Source organism: Ciona robusta, chromosome 4, assembly GCF_009617815.1.
Source record: "Ciona robusta chromosome 4, ASM961781v2".
NCBI lineage: Eukaryota > Metazoa > Chordata > Ascidiacea > Phlebobranchia > Cionidae > Ciona > Ciona robusta.
This window is the reverse complement of record NC_143238.1, coordinates 306137-318751: the sequence shown is the minus strand read 5'-3', so window position 1 is coordinate 318751 and position 12615 is coordinate 306137. Positions and strand designations below refer to the sequence as shown.

At 33.4% G+C, this 12615-nt stretch overlaps 1 protein-coding gene across 2 annotated transcripts in view; it reads right to left on the bottom strand.

The window, feature by feature from the left end:
• The window catches only part of LOC149736251 (MAM and LDL-receptor class A domain-containing protein 2-like), a 102215-nt gene that overhangs the window by 74270 nt on the left and 15330 nt on the right, over positions 1–12615 (bottom strand). For both annotated transcript variants that reach the window (XM_089876945.1, XM_089876946.1), the window contains exons 29-51: positions 11882–12048; positions 11541–11636; positions 11122–11245; positions 10636–10866; positions 10011–10186; positions 8547–8787; positions 8027–8236; positions 7630–7853; positions 7286–7433; positions 6783–6949; positions 6280–6577; positions 5709–5938; positions 5382–5517; positions 4974–5154; positions 4528–4634; positions 4307–4465; positions 3696–3961; positions 3145–3376; positions 2595–2755; positions 2230–2340; positions 1515–1680; positions 1024–1164; positions 450–583 (exon numbers count right to left, since the gene is read on the bottom strand). In XM_089876945.1, the coding sequence (XP_089733071.1) occupies positions 450–583; positions 1024–1164; positions 1515–1680; positions 2230–2340; positions 2595–2755; positions 3145–3376; positions 3696–3961; positions 4307–4465; positions 4528–4634; positions 4974–5154; positions 5382–5517; positions 5709–5938; positions 6280–6577; positions 6783–6949; positions 7286–7433; positions 7630–7853; positions 8027–8236; positions 8547–8787; positions 10011–10186; positions 10636–10866; positions 11122–11245; positions 11541–11636; positions 11882–12048 (4106 nt within the window). The remainder of the gene's footprint in view (positions 1–449; positions 584–1023; positions 1165–1514; positions 1681–2229; positions 2341–2594; positions 2756–3144; positions 3377–3695; positions 3962–4306; positions 4466–4527; positions 4635–4973; positions 5155–5381; positions 5518–5708; positions 5939–6279; positions 6578–6782; positions 6950–7285; positions 7434–7629; positions 7854–8026; positions 8237–8546; positions 8788–10010; positions 10187–10635; positions 10867–11121; positions 11246–11540; positions 11637–11881; positions 12049–12615) is intronic.

Below are 12615 nucleotides of genomic sequence, written 5' to 3'. Positions count from 1 at the left end.
AATATTTGCGCTTTTACAGTTAGTGATATTTTAAGTATTTAATCGTTGTAAACGTTATGATGTATGCTGTAATGTAATGACATGGGTTGGTGTGAGTAGTTAAAACTTAAAAATACGATTATATAATTTTAACAAATAGAAAAATGCGATGAAAGCTTATGCCACTAATTCGACCCCTGCTTACAACGTCTTGTGGTTTCATAAATGCGAATATTGCATACAAGCTGAAGCTACCACAAACTTTGTGGGAGATATTGTTTTACAGTGATATGAAAACATTTTTCAAGAGTTGCTTTTTTTAAACTTATTAAGCCAGACCCTTAACAGCAGTTGATATAACCCAGTGGTCCCTTACGGGTTGTCTAAATTGTCAGTTACCCAAATAAAATATAAAAAATTAGAAAAACCTGCATTAGATTTATCTGTATGTATTTTAGCAAACAACTCACCGGACCAAACATGTGATACCAGAATGTGAAACATTGAGCTGGTAGATTATAAGGAGGGTTCCCACTGTATATGCGCGCTGCATCACCAAGTCTGTTAGGAAGTGATGATGTAAATAGAATATAGCTTCCAGATCCTGTTAAGCACGAAAAATGAAATAAAACAATATAAAGTTTCTGTAATGAATGTGCACAGTATTAAACACTTGTATTACTGAGATATAAATAAATCTTAATCAATTGCAAATCGATTAGTAGTATTACATGTATATATTACTTTTTAAAATCTTAAAGAAAACTGTTGCAAGCATGGTGATTAACAGTTTAAATTGAATATGTTCTGTACTAAACAACCTGATATAAATATTGAGTTACAATGCTCCTCATCAGACAACAAGCTTTTCTTTAACATTTTAAGTCAAAACAATTATTGTATATGAAAGTGCATAAAAAATAACAACAGAAAAAAAACTATAGTTACTGTTTGACAAAACTAGAAATTTACTTACACTATGTGCACATTAAAGTAGTAATAATTTTAAAATATAAAAAAAAACATTAAATGTAAGAGTTGTACCTGATCCAGTTGTAATATCAACATGTGGTGCTGAGTTTGAAGACATTGAAGCCCTTTGAACAACCCAATCACTTGTATCTGATGTATCTTGATTCCATTTACAAATTCCAGATTCAAAATCACAATCAATATTAGTCGGAACTGTTTAAAATTAATAATGTTACATGACTATCTTAAAATAGTGTTTTAATAATTTACAGCTTTCACATTAATGTGCAGTCTTAATTCTATAATCAAACCTGATAATTAAAAAAAGAAAACAGAAGAGTGTGGTATTGGTTAATGCCGTTTACGCGTTTAGTTTTAAAAAGTAAAAGTGATGCCCCTTAGCGCTCAACCAAACCCCCTAACCCACATTGTTAAACCTCCAGTGAGAGATTCGTAATCGCTAATTCTAAATCCGAACCCCTGTTTTTTAAAAACTTGCTTGTCTTTTTATTAAACCAGCTGTATATAAATTATAACAAAACTTTTCAATATACACAACACACCTGGTGTAGGTCCAGTAACCACAGTTTGTGGTGGAAGTGTAGGGGAGGTTGGTTTGATAACTTCAGCATTCTGTGGAAGAAATGAACATCCCCCAGCATTGAAACTCACATCATCAATGGAGATATCTGAATATGTTGCACTGCCTAATATTCCTTCAAGTATGATCTGTGAAGAAGAGAACAGATCTGTAATAAATGTGTCCAAAGGAATGATTCCCACTTATTTATTCCTGTATGGCAATGCAGCAACAGTCAATATAACATTGGTGTGTGTCTTCTCATACACCTCCGGCTCGTTTACAAGTTATTACATATTTCTTTGTGCATGACTAACAATATAACAACCAATTAGTACAACTTTGGTGGAACCAATGACTCTTATGGGTCTTGTCCACGGCCCATACAGCTTTTAGCTCCATTTAAAACAAACATAAAAACACATTTGCATCTTGGCCTTGTTTGTTTTAAAGGCTAACGACAGAAAATTAGACAAATAAGATAACAAACATGATACGTTAAAAAAAATCTAGTTTATTTTATTAATAGAGAAAATGGCATAAAGGTTGAATTTCTAAAGGAGCAACAAACCAATAAAGAATGAAAACTAATTGCTAATGCTTTGGATATATAGGTTGTGGTACCAAAACACCCAATAACTGTTTGATGAAAATGAATTCATACATACTCTACCAAGTGCACAATGTCTAATTATTACCTGGTATTCTACATTGCTTGTAAACTGTAGACGCCCATTATTCCAGCTGTTTCCTTGATCCTCAAATAACTTCCATAATAAAACTAAATTTTCATCCCCATTTGATGCAGACTGTAAAATTACATGATGTTTTTCATTTTAAATTACTTGAAATTATTGAACTATCAAATGTGCATTAAACAAAACAAAAACACGGGAAATAAAAAACACAACAAAAGAAAAATTCCCTAACAAATGATTCTAAACATCATGTTAGCATTGGTAAACACAGCAAAATTCAATGTAAACATTAATGCCAGAATATTTATTCCTAGTAAATACCTTATACGTAGTTGCAGTAGTGGTAAAATAAAATTTATTACTACCTGTTGGAGGTATACATTCAATGTTCCCATACCAGTACCATACATATGATAATAGAAATTCATGCATCTCTGTCCAGATGTTGGTGCAAACCACTGCGAGACTAATCGAGCTCTGTCACCAGTGGATTGTAAACTGTTGGAGTTGACGTAATAGTATCTGCCTGAAAATGTAAACTTATGAACATTCCATATTTGTAGCAAGACCACTTAGATGGGTACATAGTGAGACAAGCACAAAATTAATTAAATAATTAGATTTCATATATAAAAAAAAGATGGAAAAACTACAGCGCACAAAAATAACCAAGAATTAAGTGCATTAGTGGCTGAATTTTGGTTTGAAGTAATTAGTATCTTGCCAAAAACACACTCTCATAATAATACCAGCATCAAGTAAAACTCAGTATTCTCAGGTTATGAATCAAAATTCAATGTCCCCTAAGCTGAATGTTTGTTTAATGGTCAGGTATTTTTGCTCCCCATAACTTTATGTATTGGTCAGGTATAAAACAAAATGTTGCTTATATACAAAGCATTTAACACTGATTACCTTCATCAGACTTTGTTGTATGATCAGTAGTAGGTCCAGTGTTGCCTGCATTGTTTGTCATACCAGATCCTTGCATCCAATTAAAGTCATCATTAATGTTGGTGTTGCTCCATGTGCACCACTGTTCAAAGTCACAGTCACCAGGTGGCGGGCAAGGGCGGTCCAACAAACGAAAATCATCAACTGCAATATTCCCTAAATAGCTTGGACCAATAACAGCTTCAAATATAATCTGCAAAAATAGGGAAATATAGGTTGACTATTCTATTTAAACATAATGATAAAGATAATAATAAAGGGCCAAATGTCTATCATTATACATTGATATAGTTACAATATATATAAATAATTATAGGAAAACTGAGGCTGTTAAATCTAACAGGTTGGTGCATATAATTAGATTTCACAATAAACTGTAATCTAACCAATTATTTAAAACAAATGATGAATACAACTTAAAAAAAATTTAAAAATCGATAAAAATGAAGTAAAATCGAATTCAAAATGTATAAGGGTGTGCAGTTAGGATCACTAAATAAATAAAGATGTACCTCGTAGTTATCAGATGTTAAATATACAGAAAACTGTGTAGGTTGCCATTCATTTCCTTTTGACCCTGTTTGAGACCAGGCAAGAGATTGCTTTTGACCAACTGTCCTAACATAAGCATTAAGTGCTCCAATACTGGCACCATACATATGGTAGTAAAATGTGGCACAGGTTTCACTTGATGAAGCAGGTGGTGTGAATGTTGGTGTAATTATGCGAGCTACATCACCAAAACTTTGCAATGATGCATCAACCATGGCATATCGTCCTGTACAAAAGTATTCCATTACATTTAATAAAAAGAAAAGGACGCTTTAGAAATTGTTATCCAATATTTATTCTAAAAGAGTAACTTCATACACTTTGTGTCCACTTATCAGTTACCAATTATAATACTTTGCAGATAATTGATTTTCTGTATGGCCGCATTTTGGAAAACTCATCATTTACCTTAAGATTTGAGTAATAAAGTGGATCCTATAAGACACATATACCATTAATAACAGGGTACTAATATTGAGTTGCAAACTTGGTATCTTCCATTCATGAAGTCAACATTCCTAGCAATATTCTGTAGTAGCCACATTATTTATAAATAAAATAAGTAACTTACCATAATTAGTTGTATATGAATGATCAAATGAGGGACCAGTTTCCACACTAGTTGCATCACCAGATCGAAACAGCCAATCAAAATCATCAGTGATGTCTTGTTTAAATCCACATACACTAATATCTTCAAACTGGCACAACTCATTGTATGGAAGTGGTCCTGAATTGATATTGCTGAAGTAATATTTTTCTGTGTAATTGGTTTTTGTTTAAGTATATTACCTGTACATTGTGTAAGAACTCCGCTAACAATATGAGCTTCAGCTATAAGTGTATCTGATGAATTACCTCGACCATAGCAACCTCCCGCATAGCTATCTCCTGTAAACCTATGTTAAATATAGGAATATGATCATTTATTTATATTTGTATCGTATTGTTCAATATATGTGAAGACTTAATACACCTAGTGACTCCACATCCTAGTTACCTAGTAACTTTGTTATTGTTAGTATTCGATGCAACACTGCCAATTTAGAAGGGACAATGGGTTTAAGCAATCTCTCTGTGTCTTCCCAAAGACACATAGTCCAACTTTGGTATCCGCATTAAGCAGTAAACCTGATATTTTCCAGTTACCGGGCCATGCACTTTGATCACAGTGCTAAAATGCCCGTTACATGAGATTCATTACAATTTTCTTAATATAAAAAATCACTATAACTTACGATGGTAAATGTAATGTCCACGCAGCACAGCCTTGTGCAAAAGCACATGCTTCCGCACATCTTTCAAGATCAGAACCAAATTCACCAAAATAAAAACTATTTGGTCTATCATCAAGCATCGGGCCAGGTAATAAGCCATAAACAGCATTGTATTCATGATATGTATCCCAACATGTAGAATCTGAACATACAAAAAGTATTAGGAATCCATGATAAGTATTAGTTAGTTATGGTCCCGTGGTGGGGGAGGGTTCATAATTAACAACACATGTTTTGTCATTTATTCCCTTGTGCTTATTTAAAAGTAACTATTTATAACTTAATGAGAGAGTTTTTTCTGTGTATTTGTCAACTTCGACAACCCGTTAGTGACCAGTGATCGCAAATGTAAAAAGAGATGTTCATTACATGTATCACAAGTGCCATCTTTCACATAAATATCATCCAATCCAATGCCAGAAGTATCATCATATCCACGTATGCTTTCAAATTGAACTTGCATAACATTAGTCGTATCTGTAGTCGGTGGTAAGTTTACCATGGCCTACAAATAATAAAAGTTTTTTTTTTATATATTCAATATACTTGGGCTAACAAGTATATGTCTCAACAACACATTAGTAGGCTATGCCTTAAAGCAATTATAGCAAAATGTTGCTTTTCAGTAACATCATGTTAGCAGTCATTTGACATAGCAGCACTGTAACCAGAGTGCTGCAACACCAGCTAACTTACCTTTTGCCAGTCAATTCCTTGGTCACCTGCTCTTCCCCACACAGTGATCACAGAATTCATGTCTTGTTTATATTTAAGCGAAAGACTTTCAACAGCAGCACCGTGCATGGAATAATGAAAAATCATGCAACGCTGTCCAAACTGATCACTTGATATTGATGGACCACTTAAAAATGAATTGGAAAACACTTGTGTGTTACTTCCCAAAGAGAATGCATATGATCCTGTGCCTGGTGAGTGTATAGTGTATAAGGGGCCAATGAAAATAATTATTCTTAAAAAGGAGTGAATCTAAGGTTAATAAAAAGTTTTTTATCCTCATTAGTGGGGCTGCATACAATTTCCAAATGGGATGAAACAATGGCTGTTAGGTGTCTTGCCAAAAGGCACACAAACCATAATAATAGCAACATCGAACCAGATATATTTTGGTTATAATGCAAGTAATCTAACCACTGTTCTACCTTACCAAAACCAAACAAACTTTCCTGAGAAAAAGTGTTGCGCAGGTTTTGTAGGTATATCTAAGGGTGGTGCTCAATAAGCTTTATATAGTTTAACATTGACAAACCTGTTGTATAATCTCCAATTGGACCAGCGTTTAATTCTCCAATACCACCACTTCTACGATTCCAATCAAATACATCATCTGCACTGTTCACCCACCCACACCAATCACTTTCAAAGTCACATTGAAAACCAGGTATTGGTGGTAGTGGTGTTGTAGTTGGGATAGTAGGGAAAACTATTGGTAGTGCAGATAAAGGATAAATAATTCCTTTACTACAGCTAATGCCAGGTGTAAACTGTACATCATCAATTGCAATATCTCCGTTAATACCTTCGCCTACTATTGCCTCAAAATAAATCTAAAACAAAATTTACAAAGCTTAAAATTAAACACCTTGAATGCAGACAAAATTTAAAACCATAAATTTAAATACAACAATCTAAAAGAGGTCAATATAAGGTTGAGAGTAGGGGGTTACAGACTATAGAAGTAACGATGAACCTGAGTTTATAACAACTTTGAATAGGCGGGCTTGCACTAATAAGGAACCAGAGCAAACATACATGGTAATTTGTATGTGAAGTTATAGTAACTTGAGCTTCGTTCCAGTGCTGACCCTGATCACCATGTAATTGCCACCATACAATGTTGTTATTTGTATCACCAACAAGTATGTTTAATGTTCCAATAGTTGATCCATACATGTGGTAGAAAAAAGACAAGCAATCCCCTAACAAAAAAGTTATTACAGCACCTCCTTAATTATTTGATCTATTTGTAAAAATAATATAAAACCTTGCTTTACAAAGGCAGAAAAGTGGACTGAGTTCTATGGTGAAGTGATGGCATGCTCTTATCAACCAAGAACAGTGATGGGGCAAACGTTAATAACGTACAGTAAAAGACCAAACATATAAAGTTCTGAAGTATGATCTACATTTATCATAACACCCATTCAACTGACGAACAAATTCCAGTCAAACATATATATATAGATAATCAAGGAAAAACTATATTACTATATTTCTTATTTTAATAAAACATATCAATAAAACAATTTTCAAACCTGAGCCAGTTGTCTTTAGTTTCTGATCACTCTGCAAAAGCGCCCGATCTCCTTCTAATCTTGGATTAGATGTTTCAATAAACATATACTTCCCCTCGCCTGAAGTATGGTCTGTAGTGGGTCCTGTATTTGTAGTTGGAGTGGTTCCCTAATTTTAAAGTGGAACAATTATAATTAGCTTATAAGTACACTGATTCTCAAGAATACTAGGTATTAGTTTTAATAACTTGTTAGGTCAATATAAACCTTTACTACATTTTCTAATAGTGCCACTACTGCCACACTACACACGCGATGAACTGCTATCACATAAAAAGAAACTGTACACAAGTAATAACACTTACTTGATTCCAATCCCAATCAAAATCATCAAGCGTTACAACTTGCACCCAAGTACATGGACCAACATCAAAACTACAACTTCCAGCAACACAAAAACCTTCATAAACCAACACGTCATCAATTGCAACATCACACAGTTGGCTGTCACCTCTTTCAATTTGAAATGAAACAATAAACGAAGAACCCGTTTTAGTGAAACCAGTTTGAGCGGGAAGCCAGTCACGACCTTATGATAATCATAGTATCATTTATATGAAATAATTTCAATAAATAATAAATGTGGCGTGCAACATTTGTAGCGAGTATTTTTTGGCGCAAAATATCACTAAGTAAGCAAATAAATGGCAGATTTAATTGTTGGTCCATCCATACAATTTGATACAAAGCAATGTCAAGTACCTTGATCACCCTGTTTATTCCAAATACTTTTCACCACAACTCCTTTATCATCCAATTGAACAACAGTCAAGGTACCAACATCTTTCCCATACATGGTGTAATAAAAATCCACACAAACATTTGAACCAGCTATATTATACACGGGTGTGTTTAGAGATGCAGTTTGTTTTGTTGCGGTACCACTACTGCCTTTCGCTAGTGCATATTTGCCTGTAATAAAGTGTTCTATTACCATAATGAATGAATAAATGTTACTATATTATCCTCCCAAGGTAGGATAACTTTTTTATAATAAAAAAGTTGTGTTACATACGCCTTATAATTATCCGATATGTTTTTGTAAAAATATAGTTTTTGAAATTTGGTCAACAAACTGCACTATTATTTAATGATGAATTAGGTTGGCAAAATAATGCTCTAAAACATTTTAAATATGGCCAATTCAGACCTACAAACCAGGTCTCTGGAATACCTCACAGTATAAGATTTTATTTACAAAACAAAAACTTGTTTTTCTAACCTGAAGACGTCTTGTAAGTGTGGTCACTCTTAGGTCCAGTTTCACCACTAGATGATGCTCCAGATACAAAAGTCCATTTATAACTTGTGGTAGATTGTGTTGTGTATTGGCAATCAGTTTCAAACGTGCAAATATAAGTGTTAGGAAAAGTTGGTGGTTGACAGTTGCCATCGTAAAGAGATATTTCATCAATGGCCATGTCACTGGTGTAAGAACTCCCAACTACTCCTTCAAATGCAACCTGAAATATCATAATAAACAGTAAACACTTAGAATAAAAGCCCAAACTAATAGCCATGTTGCCTTTTTCTTCTCCGAAAAATCCAATATTTAATTTACAAATGTTTTCAAAATCGCCAAATCTATAGATGTAAAGTGGGGAGGATGGGACACTTAGGCACATATTGTGCAATATTTCCAAATATACATGATAGTTTCTGGGTGATACCACAAACAGGTACTATCATTCCTATATTAACTGACAATAATTAAAATTTTTTTTATAAAACACACGAGGAGCGAACAAATGATAAATATTGTATCCTACTCCTACAAATACATATGAACTTGTAGTAACAGAAAATTGATACTAATTATTAATAAAGTTTACATTTTTGCTACAAATTGGGTATTGCTACACTGTTTTTTACACAAACCATTTCTCATAAATTATCTCTGGGTGCAAATGATAGAATTTCGAATAGTTTTTTATATGACAGGCGTTCAAGTCTCGTCACTGCTACAATTGTGGGCGTATATGTCCTTGGGCAAGACACTTAACGAAAATTGCTCCAAACCAGCGGCCACTAACGGAGTAACGGGTTATCCAAATTTTTGAACATACAAACAATGAAAAAATAATAATTCCGGCCACGTGAGGATAAAGTAAATTACATTCATTCCTATCAGTATACTATATTTGAATTACCCCTGAGAGGGAAGATGGGACAAAGAAATGAAATATTTTATATTATTTCAGTATTTTGCAACCTTTTAAAAACCGACTGTGCTAGTTTCTTTGCTATGTAAACTTTATATATATGCCTGTAAAACAATATTGTTTGGTTGATTTTATCCTTAATTAATGCCATATTGACCCCTGCCTATTTTCCCCATGTTTATATCTCAGTTTTTTCACAAAAGTAAAATTATGTTTCATGAGACAAAATCAAACCTCGCTTTATATTGTCACAATACTGTCGAATAAATTTGTAACTTTATTTTTCTGATTGTTATGAAATTGGGGTCCGTAAAAAAAATTAAAAAAGTCTCATCTGACAAAATGTCACATCTTTCCGCACCCTATTATATATTATAAATTTTTTTACTTTTTTGAGAAAAGATTTTCTTTCAAAACAGCTGGGTATCACATACTTTAAACTACAGAACAAATCTCCAGACTGATGAGTTTTTTGGAAAAAAGTGTATATTTCTTTGAAAACCAAAAGGTTTAAGAATACTTACCTGGAAATTTGATTCTGGTGTAAAATTAATTGCAGAATAAATCCATGCATTTCCAGAATCTCCTGAGTTTGTCCAAACTGGTTTTGTTGGCAGTGTTGATCCATACTTAATGTAAACATTCATTGTACCCATTGTACTACCATACATATGGTAGTAGAACACAAGACATTTAGGGTCTAAAGCAAGAACATTACTACAAATTAAAAAACATAAGAATCTAAAAGAGAGACCGATAGTCTATTAAATAAATCTAAATTTATATAAACAAATTTAACTTGTTTATTCTTGCACATCAGGAAAACTTAAATTAACAACATAGGTGTTGGATTTCATACACTTATGCTCGCGCACATATTACCAAGTATGCAACTGTGCGGGTAATCATGGTTTTTCTTTATGACTTTCTTTATGCCAATTGGGACTAAGCATTGGTGACCACTGTGTTGGAACAATATTCATTACAAAGTGAGTGGCACTAGCTAATTAAAATGTTCCTACATTCTCACGCAAGTAAATTGATTAAAAAGATACCAAACCTAATAACACTATATATAAAAAACAGAATTTAGGGATGTTGGGAGGATTTAGAGACCTAATGGTCTTATAATAAATGTTATTAATGTACCAAGTAAACCAGCATCTTGTTTACTGCTTAATAATCGCGCAACATCTCCTGTCTTGGTTGGAGAAGAAGATTCAACATACATGTAGTAGCCAGTACCACCGTATCCTGATGATGGACCGGTGACTGATGAGGTTGTGGAACCTGAATGTCTGTTCCACGTTATATCTGCAGTGTCATCCTCGTTCCAACCACATTGATTAACTTCAAATGTGCAGTTAACGGGCAGAGATGCTGAAAATAATAATTTTTAAAGGCACAATTAAAGGGTGAAAATATAAAGTATCATACTGTTTGTAACGAACAAATGTGTTAATAAACTAACAATGGTAAATATATATTAAATTAATTTAGTAAATATGTACAGCAGTACAGGCTGTTTATAACAGCAAGGCTCATGGTGATTAAGTGTCTATGATAAAGGACCGCAATCAACACAATTGATATGAAACAGTTTTAAATCAAATAAACATATTTGTTGTTGCATACGTTCAGTTGTAGGAGAGGGGGGTGCAGCTTCAGTAGGATATACTGCGCAAGTGCCACTTGTCCAATCTATATCATCTATTGCAATGTGACCACTTCCACCAAGCATTGTTGCTTGAAAAACAATCTAGTAACACAAGGTATAAGTTAAATCAACCACAATGTACATACATGTAACTTTTGCACGACAAATATAATACAATATTTACAGTTTTAGCTTTTTATTTAACCATCAGGATAATGTGGAAAAATAAAAGACCGAAATTATCGAAAAAAATCCGCTTTTGAGGCACACAAAAGAATAAATTATTTATGTAATTGATAATAGTTTGGGTGGCTCGGCCAAACATTGGTTAAACATTCGCAAACTTAAAAATGACAACTAAAGAAGTGCGTTAATCCATTTTTTTTAATTATACAACCTTAAATTGGGAGGAAGTGTCAATAGGAACAGCAGCATTTATCCAAGTATTGCTTGTGTCGGAACTATAAATCCATTGCGTGTAGTTCTTTCCATTCTATTATACAAAAAAATGTTGCATAAAAGTACAATTCTGTATATACATTACTACTTCAAAGTATGAATGAATAAATGTGATTATTTTATTCTTTGATGGAGGGGCATCTGTGGAACTTAACACATATCTCTTGTTTAATAGTTTATACCTTTTCATGTGACGCAAAATTTAAACAACTCGTTAGTGACAAAAGAGTGGAGACAATTATCATTAGTTTGATGTCTTGGTCAAGCACACAAACTTACTGCAAGGCGTTGAATAACTCGTAAACCTCCAGCATTGTTCCCGGCAATATTGATCCAAAATCTTAAACACTTTGGTTTACCATCACTAAGGTTGATAACCTGACCCCATAACTCAGCTGTATCTTGAGCCTTCATTTTATTATGGTATTGAACATACAAGTAATAACCTGTTATAAAAATAGTTGTATCAAGCAATATAATCACTTTTTTCTCCTATTGGGGAGATGCAACTCATGATTAAAACAAGTTAATGTTGTCCAACATAGGTGGTAGCTTGCTACATGCCATTGCCAAAGAACATATATATCAGCAAGTAAGGACAAGGCCGCCATCTTGTTTCCCACAAGTTTCCCGCTCAAACATCGTTGAACTTCACAAGCATAAACTGACATATTTGCTCATTTTTGAGCAATGTTTGGGTTATTTATGTTACACAATTATATATGTATAAATTTAACGTATTTGGCACCGGCATTGCATAAGTTTTAAATACTATATTTATGTTTAAAATGCGAATGCTTGAGTTTTAGTTGGGTTGTAAAATATTCAATTATTTTCAATTTTGATGCATAATAAATGTTTCCTGTATCCTATAATACAACTATTGAAACAAAAAATGAATAAAGGTCTAAAAAGCAGTTAAAAAACGCAAAATATCCGTCTGGCGCCCATGCTGATGCATGCATTTCACGCCTGATGTGGGAAACAAGATGGCGTCCATTGACCATTGTTTT